The sequence below is a fragment of the Siphateles boraxobius genome, unplaced genomic scaffold, assembly GCF_051911475.1.
Source record: "Siphateles boraxobius isolate OS27281-9 unplaced genomic scaffold, OSU_SipBor_1 130, whole genome shotgun sequence".
Taxonomy (NCBI): Eukaryota; Metazoa; Chordata; class Actinopteri; order Cypriniformes; family Leuciscidae; genus Siphateles; species Siphateles boraxobius.
In genome coordinates this window covers 46238527-46261072 of record NW_027508734.1, presented here as the reverse complement: position 1 = coordinate 46261072, position 22546 = coordinate 46238527, and the positions used below count along the sequence as shown (strand labels likewise).

General features: G+C 44.7%; 1 protein-coding gene across 2 annotated transcripts in view; it reads left to right on the top strand.

Moving 5' to 3' along the window:
* Positions 1–22546, top strand: part of LOC143737757 (solute carrier family 2, facilitated glucose transporter member 4-like) — a 72823-nt gene that overhangs the window by 17915 nt on the left and 32362 nt on the right. The window contains exons 3-4 of one of the 2 annotated variants that reach the window (XM_077229610.1): positions 6138–6298; positions 12416–12540. In XM_077229610.1, coding sequence (XP_077085725.1) covers positions 6138–6298; positions 12416–12540 — 286 coding nt within the window. Of the gene's footprint in view, positions 1–6137; positions 6299–12415; positions 12541–19208; positions 19330–22546 lie in introns of those variants that run through there. The other variant, XM_077229611.1, reaches the window with a different exon arrangement.

The window sequence follows — 22546 nt, the reverse complement described above, 5'->3', positions numbered from 1 at the left end:
AGGGCTTAGGCCAGGGAAGTCACTGCTGTTCCTACAGGACCACTGGGAAAGCATTCCCCGTACATTGGAAGGAAGGGACGCTGCGGAAGCCACATCCAACCCAGAGGGAGGTAACGTGAAAAATACACATATGAACTGGGCGGAAACCGGGCAGTCTAACATATGGAATATCACTGGGGTGGCTCCAGCCTAAGACGGGGGAGACACACCGGACAGTGACGGCAGAGAGACTCTGCCGAGGGAAGACACGGGCTCACCGCAGGGAGCCGTATCGTGGAAGAATACACATATGGGGTCACCGAAGGGACCGCAACATATGGACCCAGCCTAACACAGGTTCCACACTGCTTACGAGTGGTAGGCCTAACACCAGACGTTCCGCACGTCCGACGTCGGAGGGGTGTGGAGGAACTCAACAGGGTTCAATTTTAAGGGAACTCAACTGGAGTAGAAAGGCGCACGTATCCAGTCCATAGGAGGGGAATGGCGCAGCAAGCCGACACTTGAACCGGGCTCACAGTGAAACTGGCTTCATGAGAAGGGAGCCCACGGGAAGCAGCGGGTCAACTAGGTGTCGTCCAGCCCCCAACTCTAGAATCTGTTTAGCAAAGCATATCGTCAATGCCCAGGCGGAGCACTTTACACTCATCATAGAGGAGCTCAACACCTAAGTGGACATGTTGCATCTCGGATTTTTACCGAAATGAAGGCAAGCACTAAGTGCAACTTTGCATGGAAACAGCCTTCCCTCTCTGCTGAATTCCAACAGATATTTGTAGAGCTGGTCTGAGGTCTATGGCTTGCGTTCTGTACACGTCCAAGCGAACGGACAGAGAAGCCAGGGCTGGCTCTGCCTCCTCCAGGGCAGCGCTTGCAGGCTCATCACCTGCTCCTATTACGGGAGAGGTAGGGCTTGGGCACAATCTCAGCCGGGGTCTCAGCTTGTGAGAGTTAGCCGGCCCAGACTCCAGGCACAATACGTTGACCGAAAGCGAGCAAGTCCCTACCCTCTAGTAGAGACCACGCGAGCAGGAGAACTGATATAACAGAATTTTTAACTCACTGCCTGCAGTGGCTCAGGGGCGGTCTCTGCAGTAAAGTCGCACCAGGGACAAGGCCCAAGAGGATAAAGAGGGACACAAGGATTACAAGACCTTGCTCCTCAGGAACCTGACGATCAGAACGTGCTTCTGCACACTTCTGCAACACGATGAGCGTCGTTCAAACAACAAGGCAACATCATTTTGAGGGTGAAGGAAAACAGCCTACTGCAACCCATTTTGCAGGAAAGAGAGCACTGAAGTGATCGAAAGCTTTCAGGATCTCCTCTGGAGAGAAGACGCACTCAACGACTAGGTTCCACTTCTAAAGGGATAAGCACGCTACCCATTTCTAGGGGGTGCTCGCAGAAGTGATGGTAACTATCACATGCCCTGTGATAGCCACCTGAACCTCCGCGTTCAGATGTAAGACCGCCCGGAATCTCCGGGGGAAAAACGCGGGTGCCCTCGTGCCCCGTCCCTGAAAGAGTTTTCAGGGTAAGTCAGGAAGGCTGTCGATGGGAACCAGGTCTAGTTGGGCCAATAAGGGGCAACTATGAAGACCTGTTCCTCTCCTGACTTAGCACGTAGGTGCAAGCGACGGGCGCAAAAAGACAGGAGCGTTGCTCAACACAACATGTGAAGAACACTGGGCTTCAGGAGCATCTTCTGCTCAGCACTTGAATGTGACAAGTTCACTGAGCTTCAGGAGCATTCCTGCTCAACACCTGAGTGTGATAAACTCACTGAGCTTCAGGAGCATTTCTGCTCAACACTTGAGTGCGAAGAACTTCACTGAGCACCAGGAGCATTTCTGCTCAGCACTTGAGTGTGACAAGTTCACTGAGCTTCAGGAGCATTCCTGCTCAACACCTGAGTGTGATAAACTCACTGAGCTTCAGGAGCATTTCTGCTCAACACTTGAGTGCGAAGAACTTCACTGAGCACCAGGAGCATTTCTGCTCAGCACTGCGTGTGACGAATTCACTGAGCTACAGGAGCATTTCTGCTCAACACCTGAGTGTGATGAACTCACTGAGCTACAGGAGCATTTCTGCTCAACACCTGAGTGCGATGAACTTCACTGAGTTTCAGGAGCAGTTCTGCTCAACATGAAGTGTGATGATTTCACTGACTTGAGCAGGCGCAAGGCGACCATGAGTCGCAGTCACTTTTAGAAGGCTCACTGGGGTTAAACGCATTCCTGCGGGCCCCTGGGGCAGCTGAGACCCAGTGTTTGTCCAAGGGTAGTCCGCTCGGTTTACACAAACACTGGCGGAAAGATGAAACCGGGGGGGCAACTGAGCGGCCCCGGGATGGTCATGACCCAGCTGGACCCAGGGGATGGAGTCTCCACTTGCCCTGGCTATAACTGTCGTGAGGCTCGATGGCGGCACGATTGAGTAAAGCGGGAGGAGTGGAACAAAGCGTCCTCAGAAGCTTCTGACTCCAAAGAGGAGGTGACGGGTGAGTTGTGACATGCAGGGGAAGCTTGCGCAACGGTCGCAATGTCTAACAACTCGAGGCACGAATGCCCGTGTAGTCGGGGGTCGCCCAGGCCCCCGTTAAAACACGCCCTTTGTACATGGCCCCTCTGTTGAAGAGGGTTTGGCAGCAGACCGTGATGAACTATAGTCACACAGGGTGAGCTGCTCTGCCACGGTCACCTCGGGACTCGATCATGAAGCTAGCGCTGAAGCGGTCACATATGGAGGAAGCCAAAGGCTGCGACTACCATATACCCCAGGAGCCTCTGAAAGTTCTTTCAGTGGCACCCTTTCTCACTTCAACACCAGCTGAACACATTCTCATTGGAGAGACGTGTTAGACCGAGTCCCTCTCCAAAACTGAAAAAGAGATACTCAGCCCGTGGGCGAGATTACTCTCTTCCAGTTGACCTGAAGACCCAACGGGCTCTGGAGCACTCAAGGGAAGGACACTGTACTGATACTCCACCCTTAGACGCAACACACAGGATGGCCTGCGGTGCGGAAGGTAGAGATCTGAAGCACATGTCTTTCAGGTCGGAGCTGCAGACCAATCTTGGGCCAAGATGGTCACGACTCACCACCTAGTAGCACGAAGAACGAGTTTGCACTGGCCTTCGTACCGGCTGGAGGAGCGGCTATATCAAATCCTTTGCCAGCAGGATAAGATAAGTACGCACAAGTCAGGAGCACTGCTCCACACTCGGTGTGATGAATATCACTGAATTTTCAGGAGCACGTCTGCTCAACACCTAATGTGATGAATATCACTGACTTGAGCGGGGTAGCCGAGCCTGAGGTGAGGCAGCAAAGTAGAGATAGTGGTGTTAGTGTGCAGGGCAACACTTACCTGTCTCCACTAGTGGCAGGGGGACGTGAGAAGGCGGATGACCGGGTCCTCGAACGCCCCAAGCTGCCTGCTGGCGACCAAGGGAAGCTGGGGGATGTAAGGCTATTACAGGGTCACACCCGCCAGACTGGTCGACTTGGGACTCAGGAATAGAAAATTTGCTCTTTTTCTGAATATGTGGGTACCGCTGACCCCGTTTTTATAGAGGCCAGCGGCGGAACAGACACACACATAACAAAAAACTCCAGCCGGCCCTCCAACCAGCCAGAGGGAGTGGATCGGCGACCACTCCACGAGCAACTCCTCCATCCCTGAGAGCCCGTCCAGGTTCAGCGTTTTCTTTTGCGCTGATGCTTACCACCTGGCTTGGCAGCGCCTGGAGCAGGCTGGGCGCCCCTTCCGCGGCCGGCTCCACGCCGGAACCTGGGTGAAGGTTCCTGCGATGGTCCGGTGGGAGCTGAGGCGGCTGCAGGCGGACGCCCTCGGCGACGAACAGGCGGAGGATCTGACCTCGGCGGGCGGGTGAAGGCAGCAGCGTCCCTCCGAGGCAGGATGTGCCGGATGGCCTCCGTCTGTTTCTGAGCTGTAGAGAACTGTTGGGCAAAGTTCTCCACAGCGTCGCCGAATAACCCAACCTGGGAAATGGGAGAGTCCAGGAACCGAAACCTTGTCCGCTTCTATCATATCGGCCAGGTTGAGCCAGAGATGGCGCTCCTGGACCACAAGTGTGGACATCGCCGAACTGACCGCGCAAGCTACAACCTTCGCCGCCCGGAGGGCGAGGTCAGTTGCATTGCGGAGCTCACCCATGAGCTCACGGTCCGAACTACCCTCGTGCATGTTCATGAGTGCCTGGGCCTGGTGGACCTGGAGCAACGCCATGGCATGCAAGGAGGAAGCGGCTTGCCCACAAGCTTTGTAAGCCTTGCCCGTAAGAGCGGACGAGAACTTACAGGCTTTAGAGGGGTGACGAGGATTCACCTCTCCAGGAAGCGGCCACCGTTGGGCATAACTGCATCGCAACGGCCCGCTCCACCGGAGGGATAGCCTCGTAACCCTTCACCGCTCCCCCATCAAGGGTAGTGAGGGGGGAGGAGCTACTCAGGCAGTTTCTGGCAGAGAAAGGTGCCATCCATGCCCTCGTAAGCTCCTCATGCACTTCAGGAAAGAAAGGAACCGGGGCGGCGGACTGAGAACCAGTACGGCCCGCCCCGATATACCAATCATCCAACCGAGACGGCTCGGGAATCGGTGGAGGGTTCCACACGAGCCCTACCGCCTCGGCGGCCTTTTTCAGCATAGCTGACATTTCTGGATCTGGCTCGGGCAACACTGGTCTCCCGGAGGGAGGCAGTGCAGCCGAGTCGTCATCTCCAGAGTTCAGCTCCCCCTCCGATGCTGCGATTGACATCGTATCCCCTGGAGGGGCCCCAAATGACACGGCTGGCCTGTCCATTACAGAGGGACCAGCGGGATCAATGGGGAGCTCCACCGGTTGCGGTGTGAAAGAGGAGTGAGGGACCCACGGGGCCTGGCCGGGCGGATTACCCCTCATTGTGATCCTCAGATCACCCAGCTTGGACGGCACCCCAGTCTTTCTCTGGGAAGGTTACCCAGAGGAAGAACAAGGGAGGGGCCCAGAGGTGGGGACTGCACCAACGCTTTTGACGAAGGCGAGTCTAGATCTCAACACCGAGATGGTCATGTTCCCGCAGTGAGAACATGACTCATCCACGAAAGCTGCCTCGGCATGCTGTAAGCCCAAACATGCGACACAACTTTCGTGACCGTCAGAGGGGGATAGTGCCAGACCGCACCCAGAAACGCACGGATGGAATGGCATCTTGAAAAAGACGCACTCACACCCGTGTTGCTCTTTTAGGAAATGGGACCGTCACCAGTGCCGGAGCACACAGGGAATGACCGCGGCAAACACTGAATAGTCTTTCAACCAACAGTGCAGCACTCACTTCTCGCCCTCTAACCAACCGTCAACACACAAACAAACAATAGAAATTTGATGCTGTTAAAACAGCAGTTGAGAGCTGAGAAGCTCGCGATCACCGCTGCACCACGCTGTAGAACACCAACACTGGAGAGGTCTTCCCGTAGGAACACCGACACACTCGCTCGTTGAATACAACAGCACTCTTCAGAGACATCAAAGACGAACGGCTCCGAAGCGAAAGGCAACTAGTGAGTGCATCCACTTCCGTATTTATACCCGCGCCGCGGGGGCGGAGTGTGTGATGCAAATCAACCACGCCAAATTCCATTGGCTCGTTCAATAGTAATCGAAGATGATAGGCTCCCTAGCGTGATCCCAATTCAGTCGACGTCGACTACGTCTGACGTTATCGACTGAAAGGGAACACAAGTGTCCATGCTCCTATTCTTTTGGCCCATAAATGACAAAAAGTAATCAATAAATAATGTACTCTCCAGGAACAACTCACAAATTGCAGGGGCCGTGCCTCTGATTTGGCCCAGTGTTTTGCTCCAAAATAAAATACCAGGCATGTGCGTATCACTAATCACATTCGCATATACTGTATATAATAAGAAAGATATTTGTGTCATTAGGTTGAAAAGTGATGTACATACAAAACAGAAAATGCTTTAACATCGAAATATGAATATAAAATGGGACTATTTTCACTCTTGAAGAAGAGCAATGATTTTTTTTTCCTGAGAGTACTAATGTCTCATTATGTCATTCTCCTCTCGTCTTCTCTCTTTTCTCCATCCCTCTGACCTCAGATCATTGAGCAGGACTATAACTCAACATGGACGGAAAGGTACTCAGAACCAATCCCTCCACAAACACTGACATCTCTGTGGTCTCTCTCTGTTGCCATCTTCTCCATTGGGGGCATGGTGTCCTCCTTCTCTGTTGGAATCATCTCAGAGTTTTTTGGCAGGTAAGTCAGGTCTATGGATTAACCTTATATATATATATATATATATATATATATATATATATATATATATATATTTTATACTGAATATAACTCGTATTATACTGAATATAACTCAATATAACAAATAATGTTTGGACTACAGAGTAAAATATACAAAAACACACTCATTACTTAAATATTATGGACTGCAGCATTACAGTAGGCCCCCCTACCCCAAATAAAAATGTCACTAGCCCATAAGTCACTACATAAATATTTCAATTTGTGCTAATGTCTGAATAAATTCACATAAATAGTAGTAGTGTTAGTAAGGACAGTTTTGAGAATGATTTTAGAATTTGAGTGTTGAAATATCCTGTTCACACAGCAGCTTACAATAGCGTCTCATATACTGTCTATATGAACGTGTAATGGGATCTATCAACTGTAATAAGTAATAAGTAAATAAAACTAAATTCTTCTCACATTTCAAACAACAAAAGTTGAGGCGCAAGTTCATGAGTCACGCGCAGACCACAAAACTCACAGAGACAGCTCTTGTGGAAGACAGTGACTGGATCTAAAACATTCAGATGACACAACGATTATTTCCACACTGTGGCGAGCAGGACGAGGTCGAGGGACATGAGAGAACGGCGCGAGGCCGGTGGCGTGATTAATGATGAACGACACCTGTGAGATGCACCGGTCTCATATCTCTAATGGAGGAGCGGAAGCATAAAAGGAGGAGCAACGCCTGTGAAGATGGAGAGAGGAACAGGCCTGAACTTGTGTTTTGTGTGGCCAGCAGTCGTCCGTGAGGGGCTGCTGGCATATACTTTTGTTTTTGTATTTGTTTTATTTTATCATTAAAAGTGTTGAATGTTGAAAAAAAACATTCTGTATAAGCCAGCAGCCCCTAACGGACCTCTAGGTTATAAAATCTCACAAATTTGGATGGTGAGGACCAACCTGCCGCCGCACAGATGTCTTCGATTGGTACACCTCTGGACCAAGACCATGAGGAGGCCATGACTCTAGTGGAATGAGCTCTAACACCTATGGGACATTGAAGGCCCATGGAGGTGTAGGCTAGAGAGATGCAGTGCTTAGCATAAGCGAATACACCCATGCTAAAGTTGACTAAAAAGAGGGATAAAAAAAATCATGTTTTGGAAATTTATCTTAATGCCTTAATTAAAAAAGGAGGAAACATCCAACCTTTAAAAAACCCATTTTCTTTGTGAATGAATAATGTATCGTAAATAAATAAATGTTCTTCCTTAAATACAGGGGGCATAAGTCAGTACACCCCTATGTTAAATTCCCATAGAGGCAGGCAGATTTTATTTTTAAAGGCCAGTTATTTCATGGATCCAGGATACTATGCATCCTGATAAAGTTCCCTTGGCCTTTGGAATTAAAATAGCCCCACATCATCATATGCCCTTCACCATACCTAGAGATTGGCATGGGGTACTTTCCATAAGATCATCTCTCAATGTAAATCAAACCAGCTATTAGGCTAACTGAAAGAAAAGGCATGCCAATCTCTAGGTATGGTCAGCTGTCTGGAGTGGCTCAAACGGGGGTCCCCCAAGGGCCCTGAGGATAGGTCCCAGGAGGGAACAGAGGGGGGCTGAGGCGGGTTGAGCCTCCTGGCCCCCTTGAGGAAACAAATGACCAGGTCACTTTTCCCCATGGAAAAGCTTTTCAGGAGCGTGAAAAGCTGCTATGACCGCCACATATACTTTGAGCGTGGAGGGTCTGCTGCCCGTGTCCAGCAGCCCCTCAAGAAAGGAGAGTACTAGAGGTACTTCACAAATGTGTGGGTCTACGTTTCGTGCTGCACACCAGCTTGCGAACGCTGACGACTTGAGGGCATAGAGGCATCTGGTAGACAGTGCTCAGGCTTCAATCATGGTATTTTGGACTCCTTCTGGGAGGTCCCTGGGTACCCATTGAGGGGCCATCGTAAGGAGGTCCTTCCTCAGCGGTAAGGGTTTCGCCAGGTCTGGGAACCAAGTTTTGGATTTCCAGAGGGGGGCTATGAGGAGGACTGAGCACTTGCTCTCCCTGATTCGCTCGATGACCTGTGGGAAAAAGAAAACCGCACACAGAAAACCGAACCAAATAGAGCTCTTTTTTGCATTGTTGCGTTGTTTGTCTCTTATTCAGATCTATATGTCTGCTCTACTCATTTACCCAGACGTTTACATTTTTTAACATTTTATGAGACATGCAGCGCATGCCAACTCGTGTGACGCTGGGTAGATCAGCACGTTACAGTACAAATGTGCGCATCTTCCAGAAATGTAGGACATCAGTTCTGACTGGATCGCTTCCCAAATCGTCACTATCTAACGTTTTCGTTAGTTTTTATTCGTTGACGAAAATAACTTCGTAAGTTGAACACTGGCGGTAACAGTGGGTGCGCTTCCAAGGGGTCAGGGGTTTGACAGAGCCGTGATCCACCCTGATGCGTAAGTGACCGGAGCGCCACGAATGAGGTGGCACTCGACGTTTCAGCCATCGCTGTAGGGGACACATGTTCAGTAGGCCTAGTTGGAGTACTGACGACCCGGAGGCCATAAGGCCCAAAACCCTTTGAAACGTTCTGAGTGGCCTGTGAGAGCCTGCTTTGAACGAAGTCGCTAGCTGCTGAATAGTAAGGGCTGGCGAGAGCCACACTTTCATTTGTCTCGAGTCTATACCTGTTCCCAGGAAGGCTGTATGCTGGCTGGGAAACAGCGTGCTCTTTGCAAGATAGATCCTGAGAACCAGGCATTCTAGATGGCTGAGGAGCCAGGATCTGTTGGTTAGCAACTCGCTCTCCAATTGGCCTAGGACGAGCCAATCGTCCACCGATGACGGCGGATTAGCAGGTTTTAATTGTTGCTTAGCACAGTGCGTGACATTTTATCTACATGTTATGTGGCTAGAGTTTTGACACCGAGTCAATGGGCTCTGACTAATTCTTTCTTTTTCGCTTGTTTATCGGCATCTGTCTTTTTCTTTTACCTCTTTGTTTTATGAGCAGGTGCCACTCGAGAAATTGGCAGTTTAGGTTGTTTCTCCGCCATTAGCACAGCTGCAGCACACCGGCAATCTTGAGTTTGAACGACGGTACACGCTGAACTGTCTCGACAGCTCCTTTCATTAGTAGGTTTGACACTTCGGTGCGAAGGACGTGAACTGCATTGCTTCCCACCGATGTCTCGACCACTGTGTGAAAGCGCGGAGGTCTGCGAGCGAACTGGAGTGAGTAGCCTCACTTTATTGTTTTCATTACCCAGTCTGATACCCCGGGGATTGCCTGCCAGACCTCGGCCCGTGTGGCTAGGGGCTGAATGAAATCTGGGGGTGGGCTTCCTTGTGACGGGGACACGACTGCCCAAACTTTGGGAGTTAGAAAAATATTATTTTATAGTTTTGGTTTGCTATAAAGGCAGCTTTTGTTATCAGTGGTGTGTGCTTTATAACGGGCCTGGTGACTGATTTTTGAACATTTCCAGCCAGCCGAACTGTGAGAAGGGCTGTTAGGAAAACACTCAGTTCTCGCTCTGTTTGAGCTGCCGTAAAAACAGCGTTTTTCTAGTGGTGCGTGCCTTACAGCGGTCCCATTGACTGTAGTTATATGGGGGGTTCATAGTGCTATGTTTGTGCTTTATTTGGGTCACTGTTAAAATAGCGTTTGCGCTATTTTAACAGCGTAACGGGCCCACTTACTACAGTTAAAACACCTCCAGTCACCTGAACTGAAGAGGGGACTGAGAGAAGTGCACAAGCTTTCTTCGAGGGAGGTCCAGCTGCGGTGGGACTTAAACTCTCTCCTTTCCCCCGTCATTCGACTAGGAGGGCTTACAAGGCTCAGGGTCCAACACAAGTTTGGGTCGGGGGCCCTGACGTGCCGGGAACAGGTAGTGCTTTGCAGGCTCAAGGCGTCGGTGAACTTCAGCCACTAGGCGGGCTGAGAAGTCTGCGGCGGGGGCTTGGCTGGCTGAGGGGGTGGCACTTTCTCGGGGCGACCTAAAGCCGAACTCGAGCGTTTGGGCAGAAAATATCTCATGGCCAACGATTTCTGCGCCTCAGTGAAGCGCTCAGAGAATCTCTTCACAGCTTGATCTCCGTAAAGTTCAGCCAGAGGTGGCGCTCCAGCACAACCAGACTGGCCATACCTCTGCCGATCGCCTGGGCGGTGGTTTTGCTGGCGCGCAGGGCCAAGTCAGTGGCACTGCCTAAGTCCCAAAAGGCCTTAGGGTCTGGGCCAGTCTCATCCATGGAGCGGAGGAGCTTGGCCTGAAACACGGCGGTGTAAGCGGGACCGGCAAGGGCAGATGTCTTTCTGCAGGGCTTGGATGGGTAGACCGCCTTGGTTCTCCATCCGCTAGAAGTGGGCGGGCAGAGATGCGCGGCCACAGCTTTCTCTAGGGGGGGACAACGTGTTGTAGCCCTTCTCCTCAGCGTCGTCGATAGTTGAGAGCGTTGCGGAGGCTGTGAAGTCTTTAAGCGAGCCAAGTAAGGTCAGCTCGTCATGCACCTCGGGGAAGCAGGGTGCTGGCCTTTGACGAGGGGTCTGCTGACGCCCCGGCAGAAACCACCCGTCGAGACGGCTTCTAGTGGGCTCCTGAGGCGGAGACAGCTTTGACAGCTTTCGTGAGGACGCAAATAAGTTCAGCTTCTCTGCTCGCTCTAACGGCATCTCTGCTGGGTTGGTATTGAGGGGCGGGGTCAACTAACGGTCCTGGCCAATCTTCTCCCTCAGATGCATCAAACGAAACAAGTCCTGCCGCTTGTGAGGAGGGGCATAGATCCGTCTGCGAGAAAAGCACCGGTGACTGCGAGGCACGTGGGGACTGGACCGGCGTGGGCTTGCTTGGTTTAGGCATCCTTTGGCCTCATCGCTTCTTCCGTCGAGGCTCGAGGAGGGAAGAAAGCGCGGGAGCCCGAGGGTCGGGGTCGCCGTCCAAGAGGAGAGCTAGCCAACAGCGCAGGATGGAGATGGGCAAGCTCTCGCAGTGAGGTCAGCCGCAATTTTTGAGTGCAGTCTCTGTGTGGGCGAGGCCCAGTCATGGGGCACACTCGCTGTGTCCGTCAGTTAGACTCTGCATGAAGTTCATCCGGAACGCGACATTTGAAACAACGCCGTAGAAAATTTGCTCTTTCAGCTTCTAGAGTGTCACGACGGCGAACAGACAGAAGTAGGAGAAAAGGATATAAAGGCTTCTCTCTCGCCGGACAGCCACAGGTTAACAGCGATTCAGGGGAAGGCAGGACCGAGTTGAAGGTGCTGCGTCCGGTGATCAGGTCACTCGTTCTGCTGCAGGGGCTCGTCGACAGTGAAGGCTCGGAGATCAGCGAAGAAGGTTTTCGCTGAAGGAGATTAAATCTGATTCTATGGCGAAATGGTCTGCTTATATAGGCATAAGCCACCACCATTCTGGCGGGTTCTGGGCACGAAGCGACCCGATTGGTTCGCGCGTCTCAACCACCTCGCCATAGTTTCGTGCAGTTGCTGCAGCACAGCCAATGAGCGAGCTAGACGCTCTGCTCTGTGCTCGCTGTGCAGCTGCACTGCGTTTTAAAATAATAGCTTCAATATTCTTGAGCAAAGGAGTTTTCCCACTGTGTATAGCTACGCAATGTGAAGTCAACGTTCTCGAAAGGGAACTTGATTTTCACCACAGGGGGACATTTATTGACTAAGTTTATTTGAGTTCTTGTTTAAGTTTTTTTTTAATTTTATTTTATCCAAAGTGATTTTAAGTACTCTTACTAAAAAGTAACCTTGTTGAAGGGCACAGTTGTGATATGGGCATTCAGATCTCAAGTTGCATGTTACAACAGCTGCCTAGATAATGGTGATCTGCTGTTTAGGTTTCATGGTCAGAAAAGGCCACGGTATTTTCCTGTGTCATTGATTTTGGCTGGGGTGCATGTGGTACACCTGTTCTAGCCTACACAATGTAATAGAGAATATAATGTCAGCAGAAAGAGTGTGATAAAAATGTGAATCAATGTGTGGAGAAAAATAGATTATTTTTCTGTTTTAGAAAATAACTTAGAAATGTCAAAATCTAAATGTCTTAACACTCTGGTCTAAATTTATTATTTGATGTTCCTTGTTTATTATGCTAGGAGGAAAGCAATGCTTATCAATAATGTCCTTGCATTTATTGGTGGAGGCCTGATGGGGATGTCCAAGATCAGCCGGTCATTTGAAATGATGATTTTAGGACGCTTTACCATTGGGACATATTGTGGTAAGTTTGACTCTTTTTCTTACACATTGATAAGAAGGTATCTAAGGTATATGAACTAAAAGTACATCAAAGCAGTTTATTTTCATTACATTAGGCTAAGTGTTTAATCTTATCTTAAAGGGTCATGAAACCCCAAAATAATTTTTTGGAGATGTGAACATATGTACAGACTGCACATCGTTGAAAACTCTAAAGGTACTCATTAAGTTTATTCAGAGGAAATTAGTTATTTTTGCATTTTAAATAGTCTTGTAGCTGAAATTATTAATTTGACTGAATATCTGTGTAATTCAGTAAACAATAAATTACAATGAACTCACCCCATAATACAAGATGGTGAGCACAGTGTATTATTAAACTCATGAGGGAGACTGGTTATTTAATCATTAACAACACTGGATGGGTTAAGTCAATCTCTTAATACATATCATCAATAAATAACAATAATTGTTCTAGTAAGCAATCTAATTTGGGAATTTTGACTCGTCATAATTGGAACTAAGATATCTAAGATATCTACGATGTGATTATGATGACGTCATAGATATATTTAATTGGTGCGTAACACAACGCACAGACAGGGCCTAAAATTTACTTGCCAAATGCCATTAAAAATCTGTGTTGGCGTGTATATGAAACGGTGTCAATCGCAAGTTGGCCGGTAATATTTTTATTAATTCTAGAAATGCAATGTTGGGACTGTTGATAGGCCAGCGATACATCGTCACGAAAGTTTAAGCCTTGCAAATTGAAATATTCAAGTGCAAGAAGATGTGAAAGGGAACTCAATTTGTTACTCATTATGTGGAAAGTTTTCTGTGCGCAAACATCCGAAGAGTGCGCCCAGAAATCTGTATCTCATACAGCGTGCGAACACTGATTTTAACTCTATTTCAAGTCTTTTTGCACTTGAAAATGCATGATTGGCAAGTAGTATCCTCATAAACATAAACATAAACAGTTGAGAAGGAAAATGCATGTAGAACAGTATGCTAGATCCGTGCATTAGCTCTTAAAGTGACAGCAGCTTAATCTATACTTGCTGCCGTCTGTGTTCTTAATGCTAATCAAAATGTTAAACAAAAGAAAAAGAAATATCACTCACTGATCTTGACTGAATGACTTTTGTAACTTTAATAAGGATTAATCAAAGTCTCATGGCTGGTAAAAAATATTTATGGCCGGAAAAACTTTCTTAAGTCACCAGCCATTGGCAGGTGTGGCAAAAAGTTTTGGCCCTGCACACAGGTAATTATAGATATCTCTTATTCAATTTCGACTAGTCAAAATTATATTTTAAAATATCTGCATTGGACCTAGTCAGATCCGTTTTTGTGTGCCATGAAACTGAATTTACTCAGCTCCTCCCCATTTTAATTGTATCACGTTTCAGATATCTAAAAAGTAATTTTGACCAGTAAGAATTGTTTCGATGTGTTGTAAGGAGAAGACACGAGACCTGTTCTAGGTTTCAGCCATGTTGCTTTTATCTGCACTTAATCCCGCCCCGTAGCCCCAACATTACATTTTTGCTTCAGGGTGGCAATAGGTGACACATTTATCATGACATCTCCTTTTTTTTTTCTTTTTTTTTTTTTACATTCTGCAAACGTACTTCAGTCACCTTGTATATGGCCCACCATTACAAAACAAATCTGCATCACTGCACAGCATAACACAATAAACACATTTTGTAAGCATCTGTCAGGCTTTCATTTAACATAGCGCTGTCCTTTGAACTGTGGCATTGTTTAAACTTAAGGAAAAAATCATAGATCTACTCCTCAATAAGCCTTCTAGGTTTTGAGACTACTCGTTCACTTGCAGTTTTCACAGGTAGATTTGAGAGCTTGGTGGGACTGACATCTCTTTTCCATGTTTGAGTGTCCATATCATGTTTTTTCTCTGTGTTGTCACACCCGTTTTGTTGAGTCACATCTTGATTGTCCGCGTCCTTCCTTGGTGTGTCACTTTGTTCTTTTGATTTCATTAAAAACTTTCTGAAGATCTTGGCTGCTTAGAAAGTCCAGTAACTTCAGCTGGATTGCATGTGCCATCGTGCCATATTCTTACATTGTCACCAACCTGAAGTTTCTGAAGAGGTCGGGATCTTTGGTTGAAATATTCCTTCTGCTTCCTTTGTCTGCTTTCTAACAACTGCTGTATTGGGTTAGTTACCATGAGAGGCTTTAACAACTGTGATGTAAACGGAACTCTTGTTCTCAGTCTTCAACCCAACAACAGTTGGGCTGGAGATGCTCCAATATCCTCCATGGGTGTGCTTCTCATATTCAGTAGAGACAGGTAAAGATCTTTCCCATCAGCCTTAGCCTTCTTTAGCATATGTTTAAAAGTCTGTACTCCGTCTGCCATTCCATTCGACTGTGCGTGATGGGGGCTTGAGGTTTTGTGCATGAATTCCCACTTTTTCGCAAAAGCTATAAATTTACGTGAGCTAAACTGTGGCCCATTGTCTAAAATGACTGTTTCAGGAATTCCATGTCTGGCGAATTGTGACTTCAGATGGGTAATGACTGTTGTACTTCTTGTATCTGATCTCAGCCACTCTACTTCAATGAATTTGGAGTGGTAATCCACTAAGAATAGATACTCCTGCTAGTAAAAGGTAATCAAGTCAACACCTATTTTCTGCCAGGATCTTTCAGGAACACTGTGTGGATGTAATGGCTCTTTGGTTTAGCGTTTTTGGTGTGTGCTACACACATCACAGTTGTTTACCATCTCCGTTATTCTTTGTGACATTCCAGGCCAAAAGAGCACATCTCTCGCTCTCCGTCTGCAGCTTTCTATGCCTAGGTAACTTTCATGAATTTGCTTTAGTTTCTCACTGATGCTGCAACTATGAGCCGTTTTCCTTTGAACAAAACTCTATCCACAACTGAGATTTCCTCTCTGAAGTTCCAATATCCTTGTATTTCTTTTGCTGCTTGACTCTTCATTTCAGGCCATCCATTTAGCACCGTCTCTGTGAGATTTGTCAGAATCACATCTTTTTTAGTTTCCTTTTTAAATTCATATATTTTCTCATTTGACACAGGCAAGTTTGACATTACCATATGCACCGGGGCTTCTACGTATTTCTTTATCAGGAGAGCCGGTCTCTGGTAAGTATGCTCTGGATAATGCATCAGCTATATATATATATATATATATATATATATATATATATATAAATATTCTGTACGTTCACTTGATATTTTTGTAATCTTATTAACAGTCTCTGTATTCTTGCTGGAGCACTGCTCAACGGCTTTTTCATTATTGCTTCAAGCGGTTTGTGGTCGGATTGTACGTCTACTTCTCTTCCATAAACATACTGATGATAACGCTCTGCTCCAAACACAATCGTCAACATCTCCTTCTCTATTTGTGCATAACGCTTTTTATTTCAGTCAATGCACATACTTTCATTTTTTCCATTCTGTTCAGTTCTGTTTCCAGGTTTTCTCTCAGGGTCACTGGAATTTTTCTAGGTGGATGAACTCTCTGAACCACATTTTCATCTATTCGGATTGTGTGCTCGCCCTCCAGGCAACCTATGCCCTCAAACACATCAGCATACTTTGTGAAGATATCCATTTTGTCACTTTTGCTCAATTCAATCACTCTCTGTATGAGCCCCATTTGTTCACATGCATTAATTCCTAATATTGGTTTAGCATCTGATTTCACAACAATGAATTCCAGTACATGTGTTTTATTTTTGTACTTCACTGTCCAGTTACACTTTCCTTTCAGAGGTATTTTGTCAGTTTCACATTTTTGGGTCTTAGTATGTTCTTTTTTCCACTTCTTTGCAGCAGGCTGTACAGTAATACATTGGCTTGCGCACCAGTATCTAGTTTAAATGTTACATGTTTGTGCTCCTATTTCAAGTCAACTGTCCATTCATCTGTCCCTGTCTGCATTTGCACTGCACCAACGAACAGACTAGGTCTCTGATCTGTGACATCATCATCATCATCATCATCAACCGCATACACTTTCTTCGATTTATACATCTTAGCAAAGTGGTTCATTTTATCACAATTCTAGCACTGTTTGCCATATGCAGGGCAATTGCATGACGCATGCTCCGTTCCACATCTTTTGCAATTAAAAGTGCTTGCTTTGTATTTTCATTCGGTTTGTATTTATTTCTTTGGTCGTTTTTGCGTGTATGCTTATGCTTCACTGCATCAACGTACTTGCTTTAACGTGTAAGGGCTTGTGCGTTGTGATCCTCGTAATGGATTTGCTTCATCCTTTTGTTATTTCTGACGCGATACACAGCTGGGTAGCTTTTTCGAGACTAAAGTCAACTTCTCTTAAAAGTTTCTCTCTCATGCCATCTGACTTGATTCCACACACAACTCAATCTCTTATAAGAGATTCTTGCAATAGTCCAAACTCGCATGACTTCGCCTTTAGCTTCTGTAATGCATTGGCTAATGGGCATCCCCTTTGCACACAACATTACATTTTTGCTTCAAGGTGGCAATGAGTGTCTCATGTCATCATGACAAGAATGTTAATTATAGATATTAAAATTCTTAACAGTCACAAAGCTAAATGCAGATATCTCCAAATAAAAGTCTTCCTTGTTAAAAAACGAATTGAGATTTCCATAATTAAATTGCAGATATCTTTAATTGAGATTTGACAAGGGAAGAATCCATTGCAAGATATCTACAATTGTTATTTGACTAGTTATACATTACTTTAAATTTTCAATTTCAATTGTCAGTATTTTGGATATATTTAAATATGATGAATTAAATATATATTAAATTTGAATTATGACAAGTCAAACACCAGTTAGAGATAACTCAAATTATAATTATTACTAGTGGTAATTCAATATAGGATATCTCTAATTTGATTATCACTAGTGAAATTGTAATTTGAGATGTCTTTAATTTGAATTATGCCTTGTACAAAATCAATTTAGATATCTTTAATTACAATTTCTTCTAGTAAAAACTCAAAACAAAAATTTGTAGATATCAGAAAATATTTTCCAGTGGAAGTCAATTGGAGAATATGACTAGTCAAAATTGTAGATATCTTAAAGCTACAGTAGGGAGTTTTGAGAAAACGTTGACTTAGCCTGAAAATTTGAACAAGCACAACTTACAGGTCCAACCCCCTTGCTCTCTGCTATGCTACAGCCCTCCCTCCACAGCTCCTCCCCCACAGCGGAGCCTGCCGTGAACGCACAGGCTAGTAAGCAGGGCCACCGCTGACGGCGAATGGATAAACAGTTATGGCACATTCACTAATAGGGACGAAACATCAACAATATGCTTTACATTTACTATGGCCTGCCCATACTTTGACTACAAAACTTGGTCCTCAAATCATTATGTATTTTGCAATACATGTAACTTTATAACGTTGCACTCTTTCTATAAGTAATAAACAGCTAGTAAGACAACGTTAATATTACGGTAACTAACGTTAGAACATGTAAGTAATTATTCTAGCGACATGTAATGCTAGATAAGGTTTGCTAATACATTATTTCGGCAACATGACAAGCCAGTGAATTAGCAGGTTTCAATTGTTGCTTAGCACAGTGCGTGACATTTTATCTACATCTTATGCTGCTAGAGTTTTGACACCGAGTCAATGGGCTCTGTCTAATTCTTTCTTTTTCGCTTGTTTATCGTCATCGGTCTTTTTCCTTTTACCTCTTTGTTTTATGAGCAGGTGCCACTCGAGAAATTGGCAGTTTAGCTTGTTTCTCCCCCTAGCACAGCTGCTGCACACCGGCAATCTTGAGTTTGAACGACGGTACGCGCTCACGCTGTGCAAGAGAGGGGTGTGATCAGCACGTACACGAGCGTGATTGACACTGCTAAGACATTCCTCCTGGCTCTGATTGGTTGTTTCTGACTGGGAGCGGTGTATAGGTGTATCCTATATCCTATATCCAATAGGACCACTGGGAGGAGCCAGTGGAGCTTGATTTTTTCACAGATCATCTGTCTCATATTCTACTGTCAGGACATAATGACAGTTTTAACCGATATGTAAAAAATTTTTTTTTACAAAAGTTACCTACAGCAGCTTTAAATCCAATTACAAGAAGTCAAAATTGCAGAATAGATATCTGGAATTGGAATTTTGACTAGTCAAAAAGAAATTACAACTAGGGGTATTTTAAGGGTTGGTTCACCAAAAGAAATTAAAATTGACTCACCCTTGAGCCATCCTAGGTGAAAATGACTTCTTTCAGCCAAACACAATCTGAGTTATATTAGAAATATCCTGGTTCTTCCAAGCTTTAAAATGGGAGTGAATGGTTCCCTATAGATGTTGATGGCCAAAAAATAGCATCCATCAGTCATAAAAGTAGCCTAATCCATACAGCTCCAGGGCAGTGGTTCTAACCCTTTTTTACTCAAAGGCTCCCCTCCTCTTTGAATCAATACTGCAAACTTACTTTGCAAAAATATCACTGCACACATTCTTTACAACTTAAAAGTACTTACTCTCCTCAGTCATACAGTAATTAAAGAAATAGGCACAAGTCAACCTGCCATAACAAACAAGACCACAGGGGGATGCCAAAGGATTGACTATACAAATCCATTCAGAATTATTAAACACACCAAATTACAAATGAAAAATAAAAACATTCTGAATGTGTGGAAACTCACCAATCTGAAGGAGGGTCGATGTCATCAGTGGACAGTTCCTCTGTCAGGACAAGCAATAGTGCCTATGTTTGGAGCGTCAGATGCCCACGGATCCTCACAAACTTCTCCAAAACACGCTTCTTCGGTGGGCATCCATTATAAAACACTCACAGACAGTACATTCATTTTGACAACTACGTGAATATAATGAACTGTGTTAATGCAAAAATACAACGTTATAGCGATAAGTGAGCCGAGAGTGCACATACCACCTTTTTTTTCTGCATCAATAACTGACTCGCGCATTCCCAGTCTTTACCCTAATTTCAATCTTCATCCATCAAAACTTTATTAGCGACACTGGTTTTCTTTATCCAACTGAGAAATGTAGTTCATGAAACGGTTGGGGGTTGGGTGTCACACAATCTGTATTTCACACAGCGCGATGGAAAACGGCTTGGGCTGCTCAGAAACAATCAAAGAATGCGTATCTGAGAGGTGGTGCTTTATTTTTTATTTATTTAACGTATCAATAATAAAATGAATGAATTATATTATATTTAAATACATTTAAAGTTATCTCGCGGCCCCTCTGGAGGATCACTGAGGCCCCCTAGTGGGCCACGGTCCACCCCTCATCCCCCCCTTTTAACAGCTGCTCGAGGGGGTTAAAAAAGGCTTTCTGAAGCAAAGTAATGCATTTTTTTGTTTAGTTTAGGTTATTATTTAGTCAGATAGTCTAATGTAGGCAGCGCACCGACATGTATAAAAAAATTAAGGGACAAGACAAAGAATTTTACTTGCCTGATCTGATTAGAACAATGAAAAATAACTAGGGAATCACTAAAACGAGAGGATTATTCAGATTTTATGATACACTCAAAATATTCCACAACAAATCCTTTAAATTTAACGATATTCAGAACAGAAAAAGAATATATTTGGATGCTAAACTATTCTTTATTATAGGCTTTGTACTTCACTCACGTTCCAAAATCAACGGAAAAAATCATCCTCTTCACATGCGCAAAATGTGCTTGGAAACATCACAGTGGAGCGGTGCTTACTGTTTACTTTTTATATGTTAGGTTGACTATTTTATTATTGCATTTTATGAAGGCTATAATCATCAGGCTGCGATGTCAAGACTGCAATGCTGGAATACACAATTTGTGTGTGTGTGTGTGTTTGTGTGTGTGTCGTGATCGAACAATGGAGACATGAAAACATACTCCGTCATTTGGTTCATACAGGACATCTTTCAAACTGCAAAGTGTTTACTATGTCTGGTTTACTATCTTTGTGGGGACTCTCATAGACTTAATGGTTTTTTATACTGTACAAACTGTATATTCTATCCCCTTACACTAAACCTACCCATCACACACAACTGTCTGCATTTTACATTTCCATTATACAGATAACGTTTTGAGCAATTTGGGTAAAAATAAGAGAGTGATTTCAAAGCATTTTTAAAGTGACACTTCCTGCTGCCAGTTGGTTGCGCTATAACTTTGACTCACAATAGTTGAATCCATGTGATCGGCCTCTTACAACGAACACACTGCTGAAGTTTCATCAAGATCAGTTAATGTATGTAGAAGTTATAACACACTTCCTGTTTCTCTTGTTCCCCATAAATTCGTTTCCTCGCCGGCCGAACCGTTTGAGTTATCAAAAATCCGCTGGCAATTTATCATACTTGATGTCTTGACTTCATGCTGACCGAGTTTGGTGGCGATCAGATAAATTCCCCAGGAGGAGTATTTAAAATTCCAAAGCATGTGTTTCCAAACAACCCTAAATAGCCGACTTCCTGTTGGGCTGGCATAAAAGTAAGAGTACGAAAGTTGTCCGGCCCAATGAGATCTATATATGTTCCGAGTTTCATATTAATAAATTTATTATATGCAAGCATGTTTGATTTATGGACCAAGTTTTCGGACCTCGTTCAAGGGGGCGCTGTTGAGCCCCCCTGCCACGCCCGGGTACCTATTTAAGCGAATCTGTCATTGTACTCTTTTGCTGTTGAGTTTTCCATGAAGAATAATAGGCTATTGAACTCAAGCAATTCAAGCAAAAAGGCCCCCAAAATGGCGATAATTTTAAAATTAAACTAAAAAGTTCACGGCTGCACAGGCATTCATAATGGTGCGTGTCCATGGCGAGGAGCGAGCAGAACGAAAGTTTTTTAGTTCATTCCTACTTCCAAGGTAATTCATTCGGGCGCTCTGCGAGCGCCACCATGATCAATGTCCGTGCGGACGTCCGTATTATACTATCATTTTTATATTAGCGATCGCTGGATTTTTTTTGTTTAACCAAATAGCACTAAATAGACTGTTTTTAACTTTTTCATACTTCTTAAGTTGAAAAAAAATGAATAAAATGGGTTTAGTTCTAATATTTGTATAATTTTATATAAAAATAAATGGTGTATAATTACATTTTTAGAAGATACGAGACATTTCCTACTTCCTTTTACTTCTTGACTTGAAAATACAGAAAAAAATGGGTTTAGTTCTAATATTTGTTTAATTTTATATAAAAATAAATGATGTATAATTAGATTTTTTAGAAGATATGAGACATTTCCTGCTTCCTTTTTTGACATTACTTTAATCCCTCGCCATAACAAAACCGTTTAAGATATTCAATATTCGTTCACAATTTAGCATCTTTGTAATGTATTTTGAACAACCGAATCGGTTGACTATTGATCTAATTTAGAAATTAAAAAATAAATTAATGAAGCATACATTTAATAAGACTAGAGATGTGCACTCCCAATGCAAAAGAGTGCGGCGCGGGACTTGATGGCCGAGTGCGAATGGCAATGCACTCTCTCTGTGTGTGCGCGTTGCAGGGAGAATAAAACGATTCGCGGGACTCCCGCAAACTAGAAATATCTATGAATCTCTGTGTGTGTGCGAGTTGCAGGGAGAATAAAACGATTCGCGGGACCCCTGCAAACTCGAAATATCTATGAATAAAACATTTAAAAACTAATACATTTTTGCAGAAAAGCAACAAGAACTAAAACAAAATAGAAACGATTTACAGGCCAGAGTTTTCTTTTAAAACACGTTTGCAGCGTTGAGCGATGTAGCCAATCACAGACATATGTGTTGATTTCTTCAACGCAATGGCCAATCAGAAGCATTTAAGATAGACTACCCTCACTGCTCAAAACGGACTTTTTGTTCAGAGCTCTGTATGCTGACAAATCCTCTAATTGTAACAAACAAAGTGTATATATTATGAAAGATTCATTGTGCAGTCAGCTTAATTGATATTAACAGAGATGTGAGATCGCGATAAACTGATGTCAGTTTTTTAGGAATTATTAAGGGAGCGCGCAT